At 41.4% G+C, this 26,361-nt stretch overlaps 3 protein-coding genes across 12 annotated transcripts in view; 2 read left to right on the top strand and 1 right to left on the bottom strand.

Moving 5' to 3' along the window:
- TFAM (mitochondrial transcription factor A) overlaps positions 1 to 4,006 on the top strand; it is a 94,155-nt gene extending 90,149 nt beyond the window's left edge. For both annotated transcript variants that reach the window (XM_068370789.1, XM_068370788.1), the window contains exon 7: positions 2,742 to 4,006. In XM_068370789.1, the coding sequence (XP_068226890.1) occupies positions 2,742 to 2,841 (100 nt within the window). In that variant the 3' untranslated portion in view covers positions 2,842 to 4,006. The remainder of the gene's footprint in view (positions 1 to 2,741) is intronic.
- On the top strand, positions 2,923 to 11,543 carry LOC137638587 (uncharacterized). 2 transcript variants are annotated; one of them, XM_068370786.1, is made up of 3 exons: positions 2,923 to 3,610; positions 3,942 to 3,964; positions 11,232 to 11,543. In XM_068370786.1, the coding sequence occupies exons 1-3, from the start codon at positions 2,923 to 2,925 to the stop codon at positions 11,406 to 11,408; spliced, it is 888 nt and encodes a 295-aa protein (XP_068226887.1). In that variant the 3' UTR covers positions 11,409 to 11,543. The 2 variants fall into 2 exon arrangements, with proteins under 2 accessions (XP_068226887.1, XP_068226886.1); XM_068370785.1 differs by lacking the exon at positions 3,942 to 3,964 and having other exon boundaries at positions 11,232 to 11,542.
- Positions 8,946 to 26,361, bottom strand: part of LOC137638585 (BRCA2-interacting transcriptional repressor EMSY) — a 75,031-nt gene continuing 57,615 nt past the window's right edge. For 3 of the 8 annotated variants that reach the window (XM_068370778.1, XM_068370783.1, XM_068370779.1), the window contains one exon: positions 8,948 to 9,206. In XM_068370778.1, the coding sequence (XP_068226879.1) occupies positions 9,136 to 9,206 (71 nt within the window). In that variant the 3' untranslated portion in view covers positions 8,948 to 9,135. Of the gene's footprint in view, positions 9,207 to 26,361 lie in introns of all 8 variants that reach the window. The other 5 variants (XM_068370776.1, XM_068370777.1, XM_068370784.1 and 2 more) reach the window with 4 other exon arrangements.

Below are 26,361 nucleotides of genomic sequence, written 5' to 3'. Positions count from 1 at the left end.
ACTGCTGTCTCTGTGCCTGGCCTGCTGCTGCCCATAGGTTTCATACTACCTAATGTCTATGTGTATGGGGCATTGCCTAGTAATCTTTGTGCTTCACCTGTAACACCTTGCTAACTCCCTGCTTGGCCTTTAACCATTTATTGTCAGTACTAGACCTGACACTGCCCACTTGCTCCTTGCCTTGCATTGCGTTTTCTGCTGTCTTTGTGCTGTGTGTGGCACACTTCCTGTTGACTCCGTGCCTGTTTTATCTGCATAATGTCTGTGCGCTCTATTTTTACGGCTTGCCACCTGTCTTCATAAAGCCTGGAACTTATTACATCTCCAGGATATCTTCCTGTTCCTGGTATGGCTTGCCGACTCCATGCATTGCCTGGCCTTAAATGGCACTATGCCGCTGTGTCACCATGATCACCTGTTATATTTATTTCAACATGTTGCAGCATCCGGGTTCGTCTGCTGTCTCCATGCTTGGCCTGGATATCTGGTTAGTGCGCCCCTGTCCACTGATGCCCCCGCCTTTGCCCGGTTTCCGTTCCTGATCTGGAGGTGGTGGTTGTCTCTGTGCCTGGCATTGCTTGCTGTCTCCATTCCTGTTTGGCACTGCTCAATGCCTGAGATGCCACTACTGCTTTCGTTGCTTTTCCAAGCAGTGCTCCCTGTCTAGCCTGCACACCCACTGCAAATTTTCTGCCTGATATGACTTCTTACTGTCTCCGGGTACCTGGCATGGCAATGCTGTCTACGTGTTTGGTCTCCGTTGGCTGCCGTTTCCGTAGTTTTGTCCACCTGTTTCATCCCAGGCTGGCTTGTGACTTCTTGCTGTTTCCAGTACCTCCTGCCTTGCTACTGCTGACCTTTTCCTTGCTTATCATGCCACAACTACAGCCCGCAGCCTTCGTGCCTAGGTTGGTACTGCCCAATATCTTCATGCTTTACCTATAATATCTTGCCGTCTCCCTGCTGGGACTTGAAACTTGTTGTCTGTGCTTCGCATGAAACTGCCTGCTATCTCCTTGCCTGGCCTGGCGCTGTCCTATATCTCCATGCCTGGAGTGCTGATGCTTGCTCCTATTGTCTACGTACTTGCTCTGGCAGATCTGCTGCATTCATACCTGGCCTGCTACTGTTCACTGTCTCCATGGCCAAGCTGGCACTGACCATTGTCTTGGTGCCCCAGTCCAGCTCTGCACACTGTCATGGTGTAAGTCCTTCCACTGTCCCTTCTGCCCTGGATTATCTTGCTGTCTGTGCACTGGCAACTGTCTTCATACCTGGCCTGCACCTGCTGGTTCTGTCATTGCCTTCTTTCTCTGTGCTAACACTGGTTGTTGCCAGACAGGGGGGCCTGGTAGTGCCTGCTATCTGTGTTCCTGGCCTGGCACTCTCTGCTGTTTCCTGACATAGCGAGATCAGTGAGACAGCTATCTCTATGCCTAACCTAAAATTTTTGGGCCTGATATGATGTCTTAGTCCATACATAGACTGCCACTGGTTGCTCTCTCCTTGCTGGGCCTGGTACTGCTGGCTGTCTTCATAGCCTGGAAATTAGTGCGCCATCCAGGCACCTCTAGATTTTCTTCCTGTCTGTGCCCTAGCCTGGCCCTACATGGTACCTTCATTCCTGTGGTCTGGCACTGGCAATTTTTTCTCCATGCCTCTTTCACCATGCCTGGCATTGGTTGCTGCCTCAGTTCCTGGCATTGGTTGCTGCCTCAGTTCCTGGCATGCTTTTCTGTCTTTGTACCTCGCTCGTCCTTGCACTGGCATTTTTGTACATGTCCTGGAACGTATTGTGGTCTTTGTGTGTCTGGTCTGGTACTGCCTGAAGTCTCTGTTCTTAACCTGCCGTCGTCTCCATACCTCTCCTGGTACTACCGGCTGTCTCCTATCATAGCATGCTGCTGCTCATTGTCACCACATCTGACGTGGCCTGGCACTGCTAGCTACCTCCATAGTGAGTGCCTACTGTCGCCGTGATAGTACCCACTATCTCCTTATTAACCTTGTGATGCCCACTTTGTTTTTGGAGTACAGTTTCTTCCTGGAAGATTACTTTATTTTGAAACTCCTCTCCCTTCATCTGGTTGCTACTGCTTGGCTTGTTAATGATTACAGACTTCTTTACTTTGAAACATTTTTTCAATTTCGACTCCATTGCAACTCCATTGCACACCACCTTCCTTGGCAGCCTCATGTCTTTCCTGGAGAGTATAGCAGGGTAGTAGTTCTCATCCTTTATAGCTGAAGAGTTGCTTCTTTGAAAATGAGCAGCAGAGGTTTTCTATGCAGGTTTCCTTTTATGTCTGATTTGTGTTCTCCAGATTTGACTTGGAAAGTTCATTTATTCATTTTAAAAGTATTTTTTAACTTTTGACCTCATTGATAGAATTTTCTGCTTAGGAAACTTGAAATTCTTTGGTAGTTATCAGTCCTTTTACCTCCTTCTGAATCCTTCTTTGCTACACACTTTTCTGCAAAAATTAAATTACCAAATTATTTCATTCAGGATAGCAATGTTTCAGCTGGTTTTATGTTCAATCAAACTATATTAATTTAGATATTCAAACCATAGAACTTGTACATTTACAAAACAAAGTATTAAAGTCAAGAATCTTCATTCTTAATTTCCTGTAAAATATTCAAACTAGAATTTAAAATTTTTTTTACAATAGTTTAAAATATGGAAGTTTCTTTTCTGTTATAATTTTACTCAAAGCTTCATTTTGTTTCCCCCACAGAATGATAAAAGCAGGAAGATCTGACCTGGTTAGACAGCACCAGCAGCTTGAAGACCTTAAGCGTATCCCAAAAAATAAGTTCAAATTCCCAGATGAATAGGGAATCACATCAGGTGGTAGGGAGGAAAAATCAGTCCAAAAACGTAAGCTTCGAAGAAAGGTGACAGAATCAAGTCTCACGATGGAAGTTGGAGCAAAGGTTTCTTCTCTGGATACAGTGAATGCAACAAACAAGAAAATTCAGATCAAGAATGCTAAGAAAGACAAATTTGAATGTGGTGCTAAATCTAAACGTAAAGCTAAAAGTAAACTTTATCAAGAAAATGAATATTTGTTAGTACCTCACGAAGAAAGATCGGGAAATATGAATATCACAGAGCATATTGTTAATAAAGAAAGTAAAAATTTATCTAAAGGGCTAGTAAACCAAAGGCAACTTGCACACAATGAAATTGTTCCGAAATATGCTTCTGAAGTTTCCCCCTTGTCACCTGATACTGAATCTCATTACTTGGGGAACAAAAATTTCAAGTTTTTACATAAATCTGGTAAAAGCACTGAAATCATGAATGTATATAAGAGATTTCTCGCCAGTGTAGGATTGAATGAATACACCTTACGAAACATTTCAGGGGTATATAATCTAAGAAATTTACAACTGGAAAAGCAGTCACCCGAAATAAATATTCTAGAATCTATTAACCTAAAGGGACAGTTAAAAGAAAATACTGACCTTATGCTTGAAAGGAGAGAAAGTGATTTGCCTTCCCAAAATATGAATGCTGCAAGTCCGAAGAATTCAGGATCTGCCAAATTCTCACAACACTTTGAAGATATGTGTAGCAAGGAAGATGGTTATGGTGCAGAAGGTAATTTTCATACTTATGAGCATGCCCCCGTAGAGTTAGAACCTGTCAACGAAACAATACCTAAGGATGAAATAGACAAGAATTTGTACTGGCAGCTATCTCAGACTACCTCAAATGATAATTATTATAAAAATAACCTAAAATACTTTAAGTATCATTACTTGTGGCCTTTGACACACATTTATACATTTAACTGTAAAAATATCACATTATTCCATTTGATATTAAGCTTTTTATTTATTGTTTTTGTGTATTTTGCCAAGTGAGTTGCTTTTCTGTTTTGGAGTGCCAACCAATCTTATATTTGCATGTGATATATGCATAATTCCAGGTCTGTCTTTGGGAAGAATTCATGTAAGTATTTAGTATTTGTGGATTATATAATTAATTTTAATACCTTTTGGTTTACTTATCCTTTACATTATACTTCGTTAATTAGCTCATGAACTAACAAATTTCCATCTTGCAATTCCCATATAGTGTCCTTTACATTATACTTCGTTAATTAGCTCATGAACTAACAAATTTCCATCTTGCATTTCCCATATAGTGTACAAGTTTAAGTTCATATTTTTGTTTATTGTTGAAGATTGCATTAAAGCAAACATATGGAAATTAAATGTCCATATAACAGTTCACAATTGTGGTGAAAATATCACACATTTTAAAAGTAATTTGTATTTTTCCTAACTATACAAGCCCAAGTCTTTTCATAGAAATATGATTTCAGTGAAGGTGTAAAACGACTTGATATAAATATTAAATTTTGAGGTAGTGGTAGTATTTTGAGGGCGAAGGTTAAGCCCACATGACAAGTATTTCAAGTCTATGGGAAGGTTGAAGAGGAAAATGTAACTTAAGGACTCAAGTTTGTATAGTTAGGATAAATACCAAATTACAAATAAGCGATCTGGTTCCAACACTAATACAAACCATCATCCTTTAATGAGGGAACTTATCCTTAGGAGAGAGTGGGAGGAAGTTCCTATAATGAAACTTGGCTGGGTTAAATCCAGAGATGTCAAGGCACTTGTACCTAGATCTAAAAAGTCATAGCGATGACTGCCAATCATAATGGCTTTGGCATAGACTATTATGGAAGAACCTGCTGTACAGTGTTGAGGACCTGGTGTCATTTACAAGAAATGGGTTTACATAGGTTTCCATTCTCCCCTTTGCTTGGGAGCATGGGAGATCTACTTCTCAACAAAAATGTAATAGTTGTTTGATTATGAGGCTTGCTTATTATCTTGCATCCAGTCCAGCACATAACAGCTATACCCTATGGTTATGGGATGAAATAGGAAAAGGCCATATCATTTTTACCTTTCATCCTAGAGTTGTGTCATGTCTGCCTTCTTGGACGAGATGCTGTTGTCCAGTAAGGGAATTAGGTTCACTACACAACCCGTTGAGCAGCTATCACAGGACACCAATGGCAGATGTCCCAATTCCCTTGTAGACAGCTGCAGAGGATCTGAACAGATATCAAAACATATGCGCACTGTCTCACAAATGGCCTTTTGCTTGGAAGAGATGCTTCATAGTTGCCAACTTTGAAGAGCCCAGAGAGATAGGTGTGGTGTTTGACTAATGTCATGGGCTGTTCAATTGTTTGGTGTCAGAATACAAGGTGTTTGAGCACGTGGAAACCAAACCACTCATGATAGTGTGTATGGAGCCATACGCGGAGAGCTTTCTCTGTAATGGTGGTTACGAGGTCTGCTGATGTCATTACACTGCTCACATGCAGGAAGAGCTCATCAAAACTACACTTCGCCAGATTTTTCTGCTGGGCTAATCTATCTTCCTAGGCATCTTATTGTCTCTGGAAGGAGGGGAAAGAGGGCAAATGAGTGATGGTTGCAAGACTGAGCACGGATAGCAGTTGCTTGAACACCAGTACTACAGTACCTTGTACCGATCCACCTTCCTGGGCTAGGTTAGTGTTCATGAAACTTTAGTCGAACAGTCTTCACAGGTAACTACTACGTAGCCGTCTCCGACTGTTCCACAGCAGATGGAGATGTCATAGATACAGGAGTCGGGGAAGGAGGGGAGATGAAGGCACCTAAGGATCCCCCCCCCCCCCCTTTTTACCAGGCTTCATGGTTGTCGAGCATTCCAGGGCTGGCAACAACAATACTGGAGCAGGAAGAGATGCAGATATTTCCTAATAGCTGGCGAGGACTCATCGATGGTCGTCACGTCAAATATCTTCTATGCAGGTGGAAAATCAGATGAAGATTCCACAGGGAGAGATAGTTCTCAGAATCTTAGTCAACAGCAAATACTTTCAGAAGCTTCTTTGCAATCAGATTACCAAGACAGCAAACTTCGAGGGTGAGGCAGCATAGTACAGTATTACTTTCACAACTATTACTATTATCATTATTACTACTAGCTAAGCTACAACCCTAGTTAGAAAATCAGGGTGCTATAAGCCCAAGGGATCCAAAGGGAAAAAAATAGCCCAGAAGGAAAGGAAATAAGAAAAAAGTAAACTAAATGAGAAACAAAGAATATGAAACATCTTGAGATCAGTAACAGCATTAGAATAGGTCTGTCAAACATAAAACCATGGAGAGGGAGAGAGAGAGATATGTCAGGCTGTTAAACATAGAAAACCTTAGCTGCAAGGTTGAACTTTTGAAGTTCCACCAATTCAACTGCCTAATTAGGAAGATCATTCCACAATCTGGTCATAGCTGGAATAAAACATCTATAATACTGTAGGAAAATAAAACGTGTTCCTTAAAACAGGGCCCACTTATAAGCCTGTATCCTCCCTCTTTCCGAATTCCTCTTTAGGACTCTGCCCTCCAGGAGCCCAAAGAAGGCACAATATTGAGAAGACAGGGCTAAAAGTTTCTTAGGCAACCTCTTGGGCATTGCCACATTTAAAGGCTACAGAATCTCTCTTAGCCTTCTTCTTATTGAACTCTAACTAATGCAGAGGAGGCCACGACTTGGCACTCGTCCTAAATGGATGACTGCAAACAGTCAGTTCCCCTGCAAAAAGTACAAGGTAGATCGATGAAGAGAGTGCTTACAAACCTGCTGCATTTACGGCCAGACTTACCATGGCAGACTCGCATGTCTGCACATGGATTCTCCATTACAGCAAAAACATATTTGAAGAAAGAGCAAAACAATACTTGAGGAAAAAGCAGAGAAGTACGTCTGCACTGAACTGCAGCCGAATCCAAGTTGGCTACACGGTGGCCTATTGGATGGGTGGGTAATGGGCAAAACTACCGACCAACTACCACCAGCACATTTTTATAAATTTTAACATACATGTTCCAGCTTCATTGAAATCATTCTTGTGTTAAAGGACGATGGTTTGTATTCAAGTAGGAACAAATGGCAACCAGATAACTGTGATTATACTAATTTTTTTGTTTTCCTTTGATTCATTGAGGCCAAAATCATATTTAATCTAATTTGTCTGTTTGATGAGAAATTGCTTCAAATTACATAAACTAATTTTTTTTTTAAATAAAACATTAGATACTGTCATCAGGAATAGGAAGATTTTTCCAGATTACAAGTGTCTTATGAGGTGGTTCTGGTGATTATTAAAATTATAACCAGATATTGCAGGCAGTATGACTGAAGACTCATTTAGCAGATTAAAACCTATCCTTGGTCAACTTGAAATGAAGGGCTATCTAATAGGTTCGGTACAGTTGTTGTTCTCATTAAAGTTTACTTTCAAATCTATGTCAAACATCCTCTATAGTGAATGAGGATTGTAGGGGGCTTTTCTGAAACTTGATACAAGAGCATGATGTTCCTTAATCAAAACACTTTCAATCTAATTTACAGTATATCAAATTGCCTTGATGGGGACACCAAGTTCAGAAACTTTGGAAAACAAAAGAAAATCTTTATACAAAATAATTTGGGGAGCATAGTGTTAATATTTGAAAGCAAATTTTAGAGCAGCAGTAACAGGCTATTCTAAGAGAATTGACAGTGAATTTGGAAACAATGGCATCTAAAGCTATATTTAATGGTAAGCAGAACCCTTAAAGGTTGGCAAATGCAATTATGGAATTACATACTTTTTAGTATATGCTATTTTAAAATATTGTATCTTAAAATAAACTTCATACCTGTTTGGAGAAATTCAGTCCTCAAAGAATTGAAGTTATCAAGACACCTTGGGCAAACAATTCTCACATATACAGGGGGGGAAGACAATTGATGACTTCTTGCTTCTTCCAGCCATGACTATGAGGGTAACAGCATTTCGCTTAATGATTCTGTAATGGTTTAAAATTGCACAATAATCACAACCACATTTTGTCATGACTGCATTTGTGATTTAGGAGCTCTCACAAGAGGAAATTAGAATTTAACTTTTCTCTTTATCTCTGAGAAGATAGCTACTAATGGGTTAGGAACTGGATTGAACTTTAGAGAAGTACAGTACACATAATAAGGAATTGGAAAAGGCAATGATATCAGATATGAACAAAAATTTTCTGTTTTTTTTTAAACAAAGGCTGCTAACTGTGTCTTACCTTGAAAGCAGAGGCAGATTCCATTCCATACCAAAAGTGAGCAAATCTCAAATTTCCAATCGATCCTTAAGCATGAGGCAATGAGGCAAGTGGTCTTTGCAATTGTTCCATGCCACAAAGTGTAGCTTGTACAATGCTCGGAACACATCCCTGATACAGTACAGTACTCAAAAAGCTTTAGATCTGGTAGTGAATAGATTTCTATAGGTTAAACAGTGAAATTTAAGTTAAGAATATATCCCAAATAAAAAAAAAAACAAAGGGTTAAATGAAATAAAAATACAAATTTTAGTATCTAAGAACTATGATTGTAGATGTATGTTAAATAAAAGTAACTAAAATATTTAGTTTCCAGATCTAAAAACAAAAATCTTGCAATTTTATCAATTTTGTTTTCACACCTAAATACCTGTTCTTGGTTCTGAAACGAGATATTGGTATTACTGTACAGTATTTGTAATTAGAATTACAAGTAAAATCTGATGAAAATATATGAATGTAAACTGCTTAAATGTAGTTATTATATTATAAAACGAGAAGAGTGAAATGAAAACCCCAGTTCTTTTCATAGTGTAGAAAATCTCATGAAAGCTAAGTTAGAAGAATTCAACATTCATTTTCCTGTGTCTCTAGCTAGATAAGTAGGGGTGAATACACAGTATTTTAAACTAAAGATATCTTTGCAATCCATAGTATTTGACCTTTGTATTCCGGCCCTCCTCCAAAACTGCAGTAATCAGTGGTTCAATCAAATCCTCTTCAAATGCAAAGTCTAATCTCTGCTTCACAAGTTAGTGACTTGTATAAATTCATAATAATACTTGGCTATATGTATAGTTGTCAATCTCCCATTCTACATTCATCTCCTAAATAAGTATCTACTCTTCTCAACAGGAACTTCTCTCCTACCTCTTTTAGTCATCCATAAATATATAAAACCTGTTACCCATTTCAGTTGTTGAATACATATCTCTTAATCAGTGTTCATCTAACTCATTTGTTTTCACGTTGAATACTTCCTTTCCAAATTAATGCCACAGTAATTTTACCAGCTTTGATCATATCTGCAAAAAAAGGAAATATACTATTCAACTATGAAATTAAATAGTATTGTGCTGCTTCTTCCAGTAAAACCTCTCCTACATCAGTACAGTTGGTGTTCTAATAAAATGTTCCGCATTTTACTTATGTTTATCTGTTTAAGCGTACGCTTCTATGTTTAGCATTAATATAATGAACTCAGTACTGTATAAATGACTAACAATGTCTCTATAAAACTTTTTTATGGTACTTTTAAGCAGAAAAATCTTAGTAATTCTTTTATTCCATTTATGAATGTGACATTTAGCAGAATTAAATGTATTCATGATTCATAAATGGCAAAAAGAAGATCTGGAAATACACATGGAGTGACTGATGTAACTATATCACCCTCTCCATGTGTTGTACCTAGTAAAGAGAATGACATCGTTCATAGAAATATCTATACATGTCCTGGGCTTGAATTGTGAATAAAAAGATCCCATGCCTCACCTTTCTATCTTTTCAAACCAATTTTGTAGTATAACTTTGCTTTCAACGCAATAGTTATAAAGCTCAGTTAATCACATCAATTGTCATCCTTAACTTCTGATGAAATTATGGGCATCAACAACAAAAAGGGTTGAGGCTTCTACAAATTGATATTCCCAGATTCAATAGATTTACTTCATATTCATGAATGTCACAATAAAAGAAAATATTTACTTTAAACCTTGAATGTACTTTACTGGTTTCAGGATCCAATTGAAGCAAATCAAAGCTTCCTTCAGACATTCATTGCACAGAAAGTAATTAACTTCTGTAGAATCTGCTCTCTTAAGTGGGAACTTTAGACTAAATGACTTCTAGCTAAACAAGAACAGAAAAGTTACCAGAGATTCAAGATCACAATAATCTTAATAAAACTTCCTTTGAAAATAATTAGAACAAATTCAAACTAAAATCCCCTTAAAAATAGAATGAATCTATAATTCAAATTTACTTCTATATGACCCTGTGCTTAAACCTGCTCTAAATCTTACTCAATGCAGTTTAAAGTGGTCTTACTGTCTTTTATCCAGGTCATTGTTATGGTCGGAGAAAAAAAAAAAAAAAAAAACCCATCTCCAAACTCTTTAATTTCAGAATCACTCTGAGATCAGACCACTGGATCGTTTCTCTCACTTTTTCATTTCCCCTACAACCAAACAATATAATTCACTTTTGTCTTCTGAATTCAATGGTTCTTGTACTATATCTTTCTATATCATGGATCAACCGGACTCCTTTTTTTCCCCACACTCATTCTTCAGGCTTCAGCCTACCCTGTCAATAAAGGAAATCTAAAATTTTGAGTCCAATTTAACTACCCAATAAATAACACAATAATAATTCATACCAGCATTACACAAGCACATTAGTTTCTCCTGCCCTCAGTGCGAAATAAAAAAAAAAATAAAAAATTAGCCTCTGCACAAAGAAATTAATGCATATAAAATGATAGACAATATCATTAAGGAAAAAAGTTTCCAAAGTACAGTAAATCAAAGAAGCATATCAAGGAAATTTTACCTTATTCAGTAACACACTATAATTGGGAAATTGTTTACCGTCCTTTCATTTATCAACATTCTTCGGGTTTGTCATTAAAGTCATGCTTCTTAAGACAAATTATATTTTGCCAAAAAGAAGCCAAATTAAAATTCCTACTCTCACAAAAAACATCCAACTCTCCACATCATGTTTCATTACCTCATGACTAAATTTATCAGAACTGTGACATCAGAAGAGACCAATTAAACTAACACCATTCTTTCTCAAAGATTAATAGTTTCCTAAACCTAATTGCAATGCTATTGTGAAGCTATAGATTAGTTTGTTCTAAGTATATTGTTCACAATCTTAAAACCAATAAGGAAAAAAACTACATCATTTAAGAGAATTCAAATTTGATTACTGTCCTATTATCAAAATTTAATGTACTAAACCAAATTCTGCAAGTTCGGACACTAGCAGTAAAGGATATATTCTTAACATGTATCGATACAATACAGTATTTCTTTCATCAGGTTGGTTCTGGTGGTTTGGAGAAGGCTGGGTTGACCTGTGGATATGGACCAGCAATCTCCTTGATGAAATTCTTCCACCAGAATTACTGGATAGAACAAGCCTACCTGAAGCAGGCAATCAAAAGAGCACTTTCAACAATGAAGTCCAGTCAACTAATGCAACAGATAATTCCTTAAATTTACATTCAGCACTACAAGAGCCTGCTAAATCTCCTAAAGAATAATGATAAAACTTCAAGATCACTGCTACTGTCCGACTCTTATTAAATGTAAAAAGAATTTGTTCTACCCATCATGTAGTTTATATGTATGTTTTTACTGGATTTAAATGTAAATTAACTGTAATGAATGTTGATTTTATAATAAATCCTTAATGCAGAAGGTAATCTAATTTCCTTGAATAAAATAAGAACATATGAACTTAGTAGCACACAAGACACAGTGGGTACTGTAATCTAAAAGAGAATTTGTGATGTGACCAAAAATTCCACATTTATACGCTTAATAAAATGTATTTTAGATGACGTAACTGCCCAAGGAGAAGGGAGATCTTCAAATCACTTAATGAGCACCAATACTATTTTTCCAATCAGTAAATTTCTATTCTCCATTCTCATAACAGTAATGTGGTAACAAAATAAAGCACACATTCCTCAAAATTATAAAAGCATAGAACAGATTATGACAACGAAATTTTATGAAAAATCAATTAAAAAGTATAACAGAGTATTATTGTATACAGTATAATGGAACATCAAGATTCAATGCATTTGGAATAGAGAGCCAAATGCCTACCAGGGCTACTAATTAGTGGAAAATTGTGACCTAGAAAAGCAAAAATATATCAAAATATGTATTTCTACAGCTAAGGCTTCATTGAGTAGTACTAAATACTGTGTGTACAATTTATTCCACCTACATCCGTAACGTCACAAGGTCCAAATACTGTAGGTATCCAGCTACTAAAGCAATGGCTCTAGCAATAACTGTAGCACTTGGGTTTCATTTCTACAAATATTTAATATAAAAAATGGAATTCACTACAATTCATTACAGGAATACCTTGAGATACGAGCTTTATGCGTTCCGGGGGACCCGAGCTCATATGTCAATTAGCTCGTATTTCGTATCAATTTTTTCCATATAAAATAACTAAAAAAATATTAATCTGTTCCCACCCTCTGAAAAAACACTTAAAAACAGTATATTACAGTGGAAAAATGACACACGACACACTTGCAAGAGTTTGTATTTTTCCTAACATGCAAACCCGAATTCTTTACTATAGGAGATATTCTAGCGCGAGCTGGAAAATATGGCAGAAAAACCTTAAGGTCGTTAATGAACGGGCAGGTAGTTATCCACCTGTTAGAGGTGGGGGACCACCGGTCGGTTGCTAGTGTTTACATTCAATCGGATTCTAGCTAGGACTATCTAGGGGGCGGTGATGGAGGGAAGATTTGTGTTAAGAATTCGGGTTTGTATGTTAGGAAAAACACAAACTCTGTTACAAGTTTGCCATTTGTTCCTACACTGATACAAACCCTCATTCTTTACTATAGGAGACTTAGTCCCGAGGCTAGGGTGTCCAAGGAGTTTCCTATTCATAGACTAGACTATCGTGAAGAAAAAATCTGTAAATTTTTCTTTGTAGATCCCCATAATCTTAGCACAACTGAAAGTTAGTAGCTTTGTGGAAACAAATGTTTCAGGATGAAGTGGGTCAGGAACATTCCACTCGGACCCCTTCATACTTGGGATTCCCCCGACCTTGAAAAGGGGACACCTTGTGACAATGAGTATAACTTATACCCTGAGAGAGGAATAAGATGAGTTTCATACCTTATTTCCATTGGTGAGTCCAGCTGAAACTGGCTACAGACTAGGAAACCCAGATGGTAGGGTGAAGGAAACAAAGAAGATAGATGGATGTCCTTCTTAAAACCTAGTGTAACACAGTATCCTTAACCAATGGCTACTGTCCCCTGAAAGGTTGTAAAGGTAGCTACGGCTCCTGTTGACCTGCCACAATAGGCCCTATAGAAAAGATGTCTAGAGACCTATGTGTCACGTCGCTCAAATAGTGATCTGTGAATGTAGATTGGCGTTCCCAGACCCCAGCTCTTAAGACTTAGGAGAGACATTTCTCTTAAAAGCCAGTGAGGCAGCCACTCCCCTAACTTATTGAGCTTTGGGTTGTGCTGCCATTGGGTCTCCGTGAATATCCCTCGCAATAACTTTCTGGAGCCAGAAAGAGATGATGTTGCGAGAGAGTCTCTTCTTTACCTTGTTGGTACTAAGGAAGAGATGACAGAGACGTGGTCTGAAAGGTCTGCTATGCTTCAAGTATTTCCTTACACCCTGACTGGGCACAGTAACAACTGGTCTGTATCCTGTGTTACCTTATTGAGGCTGGAAAACTGAAATTCTCGAGACCTCTCATCAGCAGATGAAGGATTCCGAGTCTTAGCCACAAAGCCTGGTATGAAGTCGAGAGAGACTTCTCCCAATCCTCTAGAATGGGTGACGTCGTAAAACAGACCATGTAGCTCACTGACCCTTTTGGCTGAGGCCAGAGCTACCAGGAAGACGGTCTTAAGGGTCAGAAAGTAGTCTGAAGCCCTATTTAAGGGTTCATAGGGCGGACGCTTCAGGGAACGTAAGACCGAAGACATGTCCCAAGGTGGTGGTCTAATCTCAACAGGGGGGCAAAATGCTCAAAACCTCGAATCAACAAGGTGATATCTTCTGAGGCGGAAAAGTCAACCCCTCTCAGTCTACAGATGAAGCTCAAAGCTGAGCGATAGCCCTTAATCGCCGAGACTGAGAAGAGCTTTTCCTCCCTGAGGTACAACAGGAAATCCACCACTAAAGGAAGAGAGGGATCGAGTGGAGACATGCCTCGCCCTCTACACCAAGCTGCAAACACTCTCCATCTTGCTTGGTAGAGGTTTGTGGAAGATTGGCGCAGGTGCCTGGATATGTGCTCAGCCACTCTCTCTGAAAAGCCTCTAACTCTGTGGAGTGACTGGACAGCCTCCAGGCGTGAAGCTTCAGCAAGGGAATTCTCCCATGGGGTACACCACTGTGTGGCTGCGTCAGCAGAAGGGGTTCCAGAGGAAGAAACCTTGGAACTTGAACCAGAAGGGAAAGAAGGTCCGCGTACCATTCTCTGCTTGGCCATGCCGGAGCTATTTGGGTTAGATTGCAGTTCTGGGAGGTCATGAGTTTGTTGATCACCCTTCTCAGCAGGCAAAAGGGTGGAAAGGCGTATGCGTCCAGGTTGTCCCAAGAAAGAATGTTGAAGGGCGTCCTGGAGCGCTACCTGATGATCTGGAACTGGAGAACAGTAGCAAGTAAGCTTCGCATTCAGAGAAGTGGCGAACAAGTCTATTGTGGGGAAACCCCACAAAGCTATTATTGCCTTCGCTACTCGAAGATCCAAAGACCATTCGCCACTCAACACTTGGTGATGCCTGCTTAGTTGATCCGCAATGATGTTTCTCCGACCCGGAATAAACCTGGCTGTGAGAGGAATGTCATGACCTTCCGCCCACTGGCAAATCTGTACTGCTAGAAGACAGAGGTTTCTTGCCAGAGTAACCCCTTGCTTGTTGATATACGAGACGGTTGTGGAGTTGTCGCTCATCAGCACCACCCCCCCTCATCCTTGTAGATGATCTACAAAGTATTTTAGGCCTTTCCAGGCTGCTAACAATTCCAGGTGATTTATATGGAGAGTTTGCTTTATCAGAGACCAGTCTCCTGATGCTAACTTCAGGCCTAGGTGGAAACCCCAGCCTCGTCGCGACGTATCCACAGAGAGTTTAAACTTCGGATTGGGGCTTTGGAAATGAATGGCCGTCAGGGTATTCTCTCTGGCTGACCACAACTGAAGATCTTGTATCACAAGAGCTGTAACCTCCACTGGCAAGAATGGGGAATCGTTCTTTTGAGACCAATGGGTCTTCAGATGCCACTGGAGACATTGCATTCTTGATCTTCCACCTGGAACTAGTTTTTCCAGAGAGGAAAGATGGCCCAGAAGACTGCCACAAAATGGCTGGAGGAGGCAGTGGAGACAAGACTTGGGCGATGGATTGTTCCAGTCTCAGAGATTCGTCTCCTGAAGGGAACACTCTTCCTAGCTGGATGTTGATGGACATCCCCAGATAGTTCATGACTTGAGTCGGAATCAAGCAAGACTTCTCTACGCTTACAAGAATCCCCAGAACCTTGCAAAGGTCGAGAAGCCTCCTCAGGTGATCCAGAGCTTGTTCCCTGGACGAGGCCAGGAGTAGCCAATCGTCCAGATACCTTAGCAGGCATATCCCGTGCTTGTGTGCCCAGGAGGATACGAGCTCGAAAACCCTTGTAAACACCTGTGGGGTGGTCGAGAGACCAAAGCATAGTACTTTGAATTCGAAGCTTCGACCTTGAACCACAAAGCGCAGGAATTTCCGAGCCGACAGATGGATTGGTACTTGAAAATATGTGTCTTTCAAGTCCACAGATGCCATAAAGTCTCCTGGACACACCGCTTGGATCACGGAGGCTGCTGTCTCCATTTTGAATGGAGTCTGCTTCACAAACTGATTTAAGGTTGAGGAATCAATTACTGGTCTCCAACACCCCCGAGGCTTTCTCTACCAGAGAGAGGTGACTGAAAAACCACGGTGAGGTGTTAGGGACCTGATGGATGGCGCACTTCAGAAGCATGCTCTGGATTTCCTGAGCTAGGGCCTGCTGTTTCCCGCGATCCCGAGGGACCTGGGAGGACGAGATCGGAGGAGGAATTAGAGGAGGAGGAGAGCCTCTGAAAGGGATGCGGTAACCCAACGAAGCACCTTGATGGTCCATTACATGGCCCCCATAGCTTTCCACCTCCAACTCCCCTGCAGGCAACCCCCTACGCACTGGAAGGGGGGAACCGAGACCATATTTCTGTCTAGGGTTCCTCCCTCTACCTTTAGCCTTGGGAGGAACCGACTTTCCTCTGCCCATAGGTTTGGCAACAAAGGAGGGGCGGCGGAAGCTCTTAGCTGGAAGTGGAGCCGCAATTGTGGCCTCAGGTTGTGGAGTTGGCTGCTGCTGCATTGTGTGAAAGGAAGCAGCCTTTTGCATCGCGGTGTCCTGCGTCTCTTTCCTCCAAGTATCTAAAGTAGAGGAAACTGCTTGCTTAGAAAAGAGAAGAGGTTGTAGAAGGTCCGAGTTTCTCAAATCTGATCCCTCGGCCTTACCGATGCTCCTATGAAGTCTGGAAACTACTGATTCCCTCCTTTTGAGAACCCAATTGCCCCACATGGTCGCTGTTGTAGCGGTTAGAAACTCCATTGTCTTGGTCCCAGCAGCCAGGACTTCCTGTAGGGACTGCATGGAGTCTTGGTTTGACAGGTCCTCGTGACTCGCGAGGTAGCAGACTGGACCAGACCACGTGTCAAACCAACATAAAGCCTCCAGAAGGGACATTGAAGCCGCTTCCATTGCCGAGGCTTCTGTGGCTGAGAAAGAGACTGGAAGAGTAGAATCTCGCTCCAAGGAGCAGCCAGGTGTGAGCCTCGCCATGAGGGAATCCAAGGTCAGAGGAGAAGGGTTGGCGTCTCTGACCTTGTAAAGCGCTTTTGCCTCATAAACGGGAATTTCAAAAGTTTATGGGATCCCTGAGACTTCAGGGAACCCGTTTCTCTCAAGACCGCCTGCAAGACATTCCTCAGACGGCCTCTAGTGTGAACAGACCAGGGAAGTTCAATTCTGGCCTTAGGGTTCGGTGGGGGACGACACAGCCTATCTAAGGCTGGAGCGTCAAGAGGTCGAGGAGACAGATGCAAATCGCCGAGGCCCGAGATATTACACATAGTTCTTAAAGCCCTTAAATAGGAGGACTCCAAGTCCTTCGACGGCGGCTCTTCCGAGGAATCCTCAGGCTGCGCTAATTCCTCGCGTGTTATTACAGGTGAAGTGGAGATGCAAGCAGCAGACAAACCTTTTACCTTACCCCTCACATTTCTTTTTCGAAAGGGGAAAAATGATAGAAGTTGGAGTGTCTGGTGGTAATGGCGAAGTAGAAGACCATGCTACCGTTGTTGCAAGGGAAGGCTGAGCACTGGATAATGGCGCCACGAGCACCTGACCTTGCGTGGATGTAGACAATCTAGGGGAAAGCGACCAAATTTTCGGAACTGACCTAGTAGAATTTTTAGATTCCTCTCTTTGAAAGGTCTGAAGGACAAGGTGGAAGAGGCCGAATTGATCGGTGATCTGGCCTTTACCCTCTGCTCTCAACTGAAGAGAAGGTTGAACCCCTGCGTCTTCTTCCGAGGTTTTCGAGAAGCTCGTAATCCCTAACTCATTAGGATGCAAGGGAACCGGGTGCAAGGTTGTCCTGTCTGAAACACGAGGGCGAGGAGATTGACCCTGCGAATGTATGACCGGAGACTTGCGAGATCGAGAAGTCGAAGGGCGAGAGCGACCTTTCTCTAATGATAAGGAGCGAAAGCAAGGAGAAGCACTCTTTCTAACTTTCCTAGAGTGATCGGAGACCCTCAAACTAATATGTGAAGGAGAGGGTTCGAGATTAGGACGCGCTATGCCCTTGGCCGTGTTCCTGGCGCGATCAGATGAAAAATCGTGATAAGAATCGGCAGGCGATTTTGAGCGTTCGCTGTGGGAAGCGCTTCTCTTAGGGGAGCGCTTATTATGCTTTGAAGAGCTCTTTTGCGACGAAGAGCGAGAACGTAACGTAGCGCTCTTTTTCTTGAAGTACTTTGAGCGCTTAGATGATCCCTCGCAAGAGAAAGACAACAGTGAGGCAGAACGATGACAAGAGGAAGCGCTCTTCTTAGGCTTGCGCCGAGAGCGCTTATAGTCCCGTGAAGAGACAGAAGGAGAGGAAGAGCGAGAACGATGATGTCTCTTCCTATATCGCCTGTCTCTCCGGCGAGAATGTCTAGGCGAAGGAGAGCGAGCTCTCCTTTTCCTCTTCTCTCTCTCCCTCCTAGCTTCCGAGGAGGAGGAGGAGGAGGGGGATGTTTGAGCTTGCGACGCTGTGATATTGTAGAAGCGCAAACGGTGTGAGAAGTAGGCGCCGCAGGAGCTGAAGTTACTACATTCACTGAAACTTCAGCGGGCGCCGACTGAGTTGACGGGAGGTAGGCAAGATCCAGAACTTTCGAGGGTTCCAAAACAGAAGGGACCTGATTTTCATCAATCAAAATACACATTCCATTACCTTTGATATAAATTATTAGTGGGCAGTTTCTGGGAACCTAAGACAGAAAATCGAGGGGACTTCAAAAACTCTTTGTCTTGGAGAATAGTGGACATTCTTCATGTGGTTAGATGTAGTGCGTACGAGTTGGGGTATAGTCTTACCAACGTTGAAACCAACTGTCCAAAAACACTGGGCTTGTATAGCAACCTTTTAGTACGTTCTGATAACAGGCCGCAATACATACCTATCTCGTTCAAAAATTACCTGCCAAGTTAAATTCCTATTTGACCTTTGCCTTCATGTTTGATGACCTGGCCCTCATTGTAACATACACATGAACTTATTGGTGGTTTATGCCTACTAAATATATCTATCTTGGATTATATCTTTGGGCTTTTAAGGCTTTCAACTCTATCTCATTGCATAACTTCAGAAACTATTTCATGCAAAAAGTTGATACAGTATAACAAATTAGAATGAGCAGTTGTTTACAGGCCTTTAAGAGTGAAAAGGATATAAGGATCTATGCTATCATCTCTGTCTTCTGCCTCACACTCTAGTTGTCTATAAAAGAGTGGCTAGAAATGTAGGAATGAGAGGGTTTTCCAGCAGAAGGGTCAAAAGTAAATAAACAATCTCAGGCTCTACAAGAGAATTTAAAATAAGCGATGTACCATGCACCATCAGAACCCTTACTGAATGGTGTCCTAGAATCCCTAGCTACGACTTGAGAAGTTAAGACGCGTTTGAAACAGGGTTAAGCCTGAGATGTGGTGGATAATGTGGGAGGGTGGGCTGTGCCACCCTAGCAGTACCAGCCAAACTCGGATGAGTCCCTTGTCAGGCTGGGAGGAACATAGAGAGTAGATGTCCCCTTTTTTGTTTCATTTGTTTGATGTCGGCTACCCCCAAAATTGGGGGAAGTGACTTGGTATATGTATGTAACAATATTAAATTAGATTTTTCTTATACGAACTATAAAAAAAAAATTACAAGAGAAATAAAATAGAACAGCATGCCCGTGTGTACCCTCAAGCAAGAGAACTCTAATCCAAAACAGTGGAAGACCATGGTACAAAGGCTATGGCACTACCCAAGACTAGAGAACAATTGTTTGATTTTGGAGTGTCCTCCCAGAAGTGATGCTTACCAAAGCTAAAGTGTCTCTTCTAACCTTACCAAGAGAAAAGTAGCCACTGAACAATTACAGTGCAGTAGTAAACCCTTTGAGCAAAGAAGAATTGCTTGGTAATCTCATTGTCAGGTGTACGAGGACAGAGAAGAATGTGGAAAGAATAGTCCAGATGATTTGGTGTATGTGTAGGCAAAGACAAAATGAGCCATAACCAGAGAGCGGGATCCAATGTAGTACTGTCTGGCCACTCAAAGGGCCCAATAACTCTCGGGCAGTAGTATCTCCTCGGGTGGGTGGTGTCCTATTACCAAGCCAACTTAAAAGAAAGAAGACAATATGAAATGCACATCATTTTATCGTTGGTAGACACTATTAGTCTCATTGCTTTACTAAAGGCATTAGTATATTGGACAGAAAGAAAACTAATAATATTTCAATGTTTAAGGGGTAACGTCGACAATACTACCTATCTTTAAGATAATTTGTATTTTCCTAGTTATACAAGCCCGAGGCCTTTATATGAGTTTACTCCAAAGTCACTCATTTATGTCCAGAATTAAGATGTGGAATTCTGGTAAGATTGTTTGGTTACCAACTATCCCACCCAGGATAGGAGGAAGCATCTGCGTTAACAAGACAGCTTCACTATCTCAAGGTCAAGACTTGCCGGGTGGATGAGGCGGGACATAAAAATAAATGACTCAGGTTTGTATAGCAAGGAGATACAAATATTAAAAATTTGTAGTTTGTTCCTACGCAAATACACTCTCTCATCATTTATATGGGGAGTCTTCCTTACGTGGGAGGAAGTCCCATGTAGCAAAGGGGTGTCTGTCTAACCTTTAACCCCAAGAGCAACATTCTAAGGCAAACTCGTACGAGGCAAGGTCTAGAAATCAGTCCAGAATAGTGACAAAGTCACTACTCTCACAAGATTAGGATTATCTTAATATATTTAAAAATTATTATTCTTTAAAATGAAATGTCACGTAAAAAAAGACAGGGTCTCTTACCATCACGAGTGTTTTTTCTTCAATTCGGATACTCACTCATGTTCATATAAAAAGGAAACCCAAATTATTCCTCCTTTAAAGCATAAAATTTTTTATAAGATATGTTGAGCAGCAACTAATAGACCCAAAGAAAAAGTGGCAGTGTAGGTAGTCTGCTCTTCCAGACCTCGGTACTAAAGACTTGCACTAGAGTAGTTTTAGTGAACACTAGGGTTACAGCAATACCGCGGATGTCACGAGCTCTGTGAGGGGATCCTGATAGCTTTTCTCCTGAGGACTTATAAGCTTTAAGAATCCCTTCTTGTAACCCAGAAGAGATAGTATTCTTTGTCACTCTCTCTTTGTTGTGACCTGTCCTCAAAAATAGGTTAAGGACTTTACGACAAAAGAAGCCACTCTTTTAAGATAACATCTGACTAATCTCACAGAACAAAGTAACAGACTGTCCGGATCACTAGTCATTTCTCTGACAACTGATATAGAAGGAATCAAATCTGTCTGCAATGGGTGGATTTTGTTTTTGCCACAAACTCTGGAGCAAAATAAAACCGATCTTTCCACCCTTTGGAGTGTGAAAAAAATTAAGATAAGCTGTGCAGCTCACTTACTTTCTTAGGCAAAGCTATGGCCAGAATGAAGACCGTATATAAAGTAAGGTCTCTAACGAAGGTTTTATGAAGAGATTCATAAAGTGCCATCTGTAGAAATTTTAGAACCTTAATCACACACTCCAAAATGGGGAGTTTAGTTCTCTGGGTGGGCAAGACTGCACAAAGTTCTTGATCAGGGCTGAGAGTTCCCACAAAGAGAAGTCCACTTCCTGCAGGTTGAAGACTGTCCGATAACATTTTACCACTGTTACAGAGAAATGTCTCCTCCAGTAATAATACTTAAAAATAAGCAATCAACAAAATAGTGTGAGTGAAAGACACACCACTTTGCTTGATAGACTGCAGTGGAGGATTTGCGGAGATATCCTGATAACTGCTTTGCAGTCAATCTGTCTTGAAAAAGCTTCTCTTTCTGAGGATATACTGTAAAACCTCCAATTGTGAAGAGATTGGCAGTGTACTGCGTTGTGGAACTTCTGACATGAGGTTGACAGAGGTTTGACCACTCTTATACAGTGTACTTCTATGAGAAAATACATATGGCTGGGATACCACTGCATGTGAGGCCATACTGGAGCTAGTAGCATTACTCCTATATTTTTGACTCCCTGATCTTTTTCAGCACTTGACGGATCAAGCAGAATGGTGGAAAGGCATTAAAGTCCAGTCCCTACCACTGGTGATGGAATGCATCCTCCATTATCTGAGCTAGGTCTGAGATCGGAGAGCAATACACCGGGAGTATGTGGTTCAGGAGTGTGGCAAACATGCCCATTATCGGGGAACCCCACAAAGTCAAAAGATTCTTCGCCACTTGAGGATGCAAAGACCATTCTGAACCAACTGTCGTCCCCACTTGGCTCAGTTTGTCCGCTATCACAATCTTCTTTCTTAGGATGAAGAACTGCATTTATCTGGGCCTAATATGTATTCCCACTGCAAGTTGGCATAACAGATGGGATACTGAACCTTCTTGTTAGTTTACGTCAGTCACCACAGCCTTGTTGTCGCTCATCAACAATACTTTGTGACCCTTGATGGTTTCTGAAGAGTGGAGTAATGCAAAGTATGCATCTTTCATTTCTATGTACTGTACTGTAGTTTATATGGAATGTCTTATCTTCCTGTGACCATATCCGTGAAATCTGTTCTTCCCATAGATAGGCTACTCATCCCTGGTGAGAAGCATCTGTAAAAAGGAGAAAATTTAGAAGTGAAACCTGTAGCAGTGTTCCAGCCGACACGTTCTACTCTTTCAGCCACAATGAGAGATCTGTTCTTACTGCTCAGGGGACTTTTTTATTGAATGAGCTGATGGGGAGTCTGATGTTTGTGACCACTGGCTCCTCAGTGCTCATTGCAATGAGCGAGGGTGCATCTTCCTGAAGGGAACTCGCTTCTTGAAAGAGGCAAGGTAACCTAGAAGTTTCTACCAGGACTGGGCTGGAAGAGATTCCTTTTTGAGGAAAAGGGCTGCTACTTGTCTGAACCTTTGAATTCTAAGGACGGAAATGCTCGTGCTTGGGCCGAGTCTATAGCCATTCCCAAATAAAGAAAGCACCTCAAAGGAAAAAAGTTGACTTCTCCCTGTTGTGTATGAGCCTTGATCTTCATTTTGCCTGTCGTCCAGTTACTGTACCTCAGGAGCCTTAAACACATGGTATGAACCCAAGCTGAAACTAGGGAAAACAGACAGATGAATGAATACCTGTGGGGCTGTGGATGGGCTGAAGCATAGCACTTTGAACTGGTAAATCTTGTCTTTGAAAAGGAATACGTTTCTGAAAATGAATCCGTCTTTCTTGAGAAGTGATGAACAGGGATCTGAAAATACTGTGCGCATCTTTCAGGCTTATGGTCAGCAGAAAGTTGTTCTTTCTGATGGGCTGAAGAACTGTGTTTGGGGTTTCCATCTTTAACCTTATTTTGAGAACAAACTGGTTCAAGTGGGAATGGTCTATGACAGGTCTCAAACCCCCAGTTAACTTTTTCACCAGGAATAGGTTGCTAAAAAAGCCTGGGGACCTCACTAAAACCTCTTCGATGGCATCTTTTTTAAGCATTTGTGACACTTAGTCCCAGTAGGAGGTCTTTCCATGATCCTCTCTATTAAAATGAGAGGATCATCGGAGTTGTAGTCCGAGGAGGGCGACAGCTCGTGAATGCGACACAATACCCCGAGAAAAGCACTTCTATGGGCCAGGGATCTGCCCCAAAGAACTGCCACCTCATCCAATGACTTTGCAAGCACCCGCTTAATGATGGTAAGTCAGGGGACCTGCCCTCCATAGTGGGAGCCTCGCTGACCTCTGCTACTTCGTCCTGAGACAAAAAAAAGAAGTCTGGTCATGTCTCTTGGATGTTTGACCTTTGTCTGGCTCAGGTAGCAATCTATGCTGCCAAGACTGTTTGAAAGGTGAAAGTTTGTGTACCTTGAGGTCACAGCCCTTCTCAGGTAAAAAGTGTGGCTAGATCTTTCACACTTCTCCCCTGTAGCTGCCACTTCTGCAGGGGGGAAGAGAGTAGGGTTATCTATGATGATCAAGTTCCTAAGGAAAAAAGCATCCCTGGGAGTAATCTGTCTTGTGATATTTAAGACCACTACGTCACCTTTTAAGAACACAAGTTTCCCCAAATAGAAACAATCTGATGAAATATAAACTAATAGTTTTTTCTCTTGACTGCACATCTCCTCGAACTGCTTATCAACATATGGGATTTTCAGGTTCTCTGAAATCACTATAAAGGACACTTCTCCTGACTAGTGACCACGTTAGGAGCAGGATTGGAATTCTGACATGGCAGCTACCTACAGGTTATGAATTTCTGATGCTGCTAAGGTGGAAGGTGAGAGGGTTTGTCGTTTAAGACTCCAGGAGTTTAGCAGGGTTTGTCGTTTAAGACTCCAGGAGTTAAGCAACATCTGGATTTACCGGTAGAGAGCTCGGGTGAGCTTCAGAGCCAACATAAAACTTTGTCTGCCTCGATAGGGCAAGAGGATGCAGTTTGGATGATCTACTCAATCTAAGAGATTTTTCAGCTGCCAAAGTCTGTTTACTGAGTAAGTCAAGTGTCTAAAACCTGGTTTGAAAGACACATCAAATCTGTGATACGTATTCTGAGATCCTGGAAACCCGCTGTTAATATTGCATCTCATTCCTTGGCATGAGGAGGGTCACCAAACCCATCGAGTTTCCTAATCAAACTCACACGACGTCTCGCATGGGCAAGAAGTTGGCACTTCCAAAGGGATTACTTCGTGATCGCAGGAAGTCTGCAGAGTCTGTTCTGGTGAGTCATCAATAGTGATAGGAGCTAACATGGATGTTCTATTGTCCTGTGTCATCGCCACAGGTCTAGGTTCCTGATCATGGAACAATCTTTCCGCTTTGCTCAGAAGATCTTTCCTCTCTCTCCATATTAGGGAGGAAAACCTGAAAAAGTGTGTGGCGAGCCCTGATTACTCCTTATTAAGGACCCTGTCAAAGTTGGGAGAGATCGAAATGGTTTCGTTTCCCTCCTAGGGGTAGAGACCATGATTTACGTATTGCTACCTGAAGATAAGGCGAGTAAAGCTCTACCACCTTTTTTATTCCACAGACCTCGAGACTGCAGCTCTGAAAACGAGGAAAATCAGGTTTTCTCAGGGGCAATATAGACAGGAATGAGCGACGTGACCACCAATTTATTCAATTTTCTTGATGAAGGCTTCCAAATCTGCACGCCTTAACCGTTTGACTGTGGCAGGCTGTCCTCTAATTTCACGCGTGTTCATGGCAGCACGTTCAGTGTGTTTACACGTGTGGATTATTCTACCTTTATTTTACCTGCGAGACAAAATGTGCACTCCCCCCCTGGGCAGAAATATTGAACCTGTAATTTTGGGATAGAAATTTATGCCACATTAGACATTCTTAATCAATGAATGATTTGAGGTTTTTGGCATCCTGACATCTAAAGTCTTTGATGCCACAGATATTCTTAAATCATCTGTAAAGGAAGAGGGAGCCTTCTTAGGAGAGCCAATGGCTTCCTTTTGCAGAGGAGACCATTTTGGCACCTTTCCATATTGGAAGGCCAAGCTCGCTGCGAGCTCGTAATGGCAGATAATAAAATCCCTCCAGCAATGCTGATTTTGTGCCTGGAGAGATAGGTTGATCTGCTCCCACTCTATGCACTGGTCGGATAAGGACCAAAGCCTGAGGATCAGTATCACTGTGCCTTATCTTGGGTCAACTGTGTCCCATAGGGGACAGCACATTAGTCACCTCAGTACTTTGAAAAGGATGACTGTCATTTTTGGACACTGGAGTTTCTGAAAACTTCGAAAAAGGATGGATCCGAGTGGGAGATAACATGAGGAATTATTGAAGGTTTCAAGTTTCTTTCCCCGAGAAGGGGACGAAGCAGAAAGTGTATGTTCTCATCTGGTCTTTTTGAGCCTTGCATTAGATCTTTCCCACTGGGAAGACAGCCAATCCATGCAAAAGTCGCATGTAGAGAAAGGGGTATAACGTTTACCTCAACAACTTGAGCAAACAGGATAAGAACCGACCTTGACCCGGCTCATGAAGGTGCCACACTGATGCCCATCAAAACCAGGACAGGTTCTCAGACTACCTTTACCAGTACTCATGATCACACTCGTACAAGCAAAAAAGAAAAAGTACAAGCCCCAAGAATAAAACAGCGCAGAAGAGGCCTTAACACGTCTGATAGGTACAGCAACCACGAGATGGCTAGAGCTGTCTTGCTAACACAGACACTTCCTCCCAGTGTGGGTGGGATAATCCGACATCTTCTCAATTCTGATCGGAACTAAATTATTTGGGAGTTAACCCATATAAATGACGAGCTTCTGGAGACTAAGGCAACATGAACAGCAGGAGAGATTCTTGGAAATAATACCAGTTTGTAACAAGCTACAAGCAACCATTATGAGACAAACTAAAACTTTCTCAAACAAATAATAGATTGCCACTATCCCTGTTAATTCCCAGGTTCATTTAAAAGGTTTTAAAGAAAATGTCCATGGTCTATTTCCTTTTTCATGCAATGAAATCTCCCTTTTCTATAATATTCTAGAGTATCAGAGTATTAAACTACAATACTGTACTTAATTCAATAATTCCCATACTATAGTCCATTTCTTTTATCGAGG

Source organism: Palaemon carinicauda, chromosome 3 (genome assembly GCF_036898095.1).
Source record: "Palaemon carinicauda isolate YSFRI2023 chromosome 3, ASM3689809v2, whole genome shotgun sequence".
NCBI lineage: Eukaryota > Metazoa > Arthropoda > Malacostraca > Decapoda > Palaemonidae > Palaemon > Palaemon carinicauda.
This window is presented reverse-complemented; position numbering and strand designations above follow the sequence as displayed.

What these genes read in the sequence shown, in the direction of transcription:
- LOC137638587 (XM_068370785.1), top strand. Translation starts at nt 2,923, where the DNA reads ATGGAAGTTGGAGCAAAGGTTTCTTCTCTGGATACAGTGAATGCAACA. An exon ending in AGATGGTTATGGTGCAGAAG is followed by an intron (nt 3,611 to 11,231) that starts GTAATTTTCATA and finishes TTCTTTCATCAG; the next exon opens with GTTGGTTCTGGTGGTTTGGA.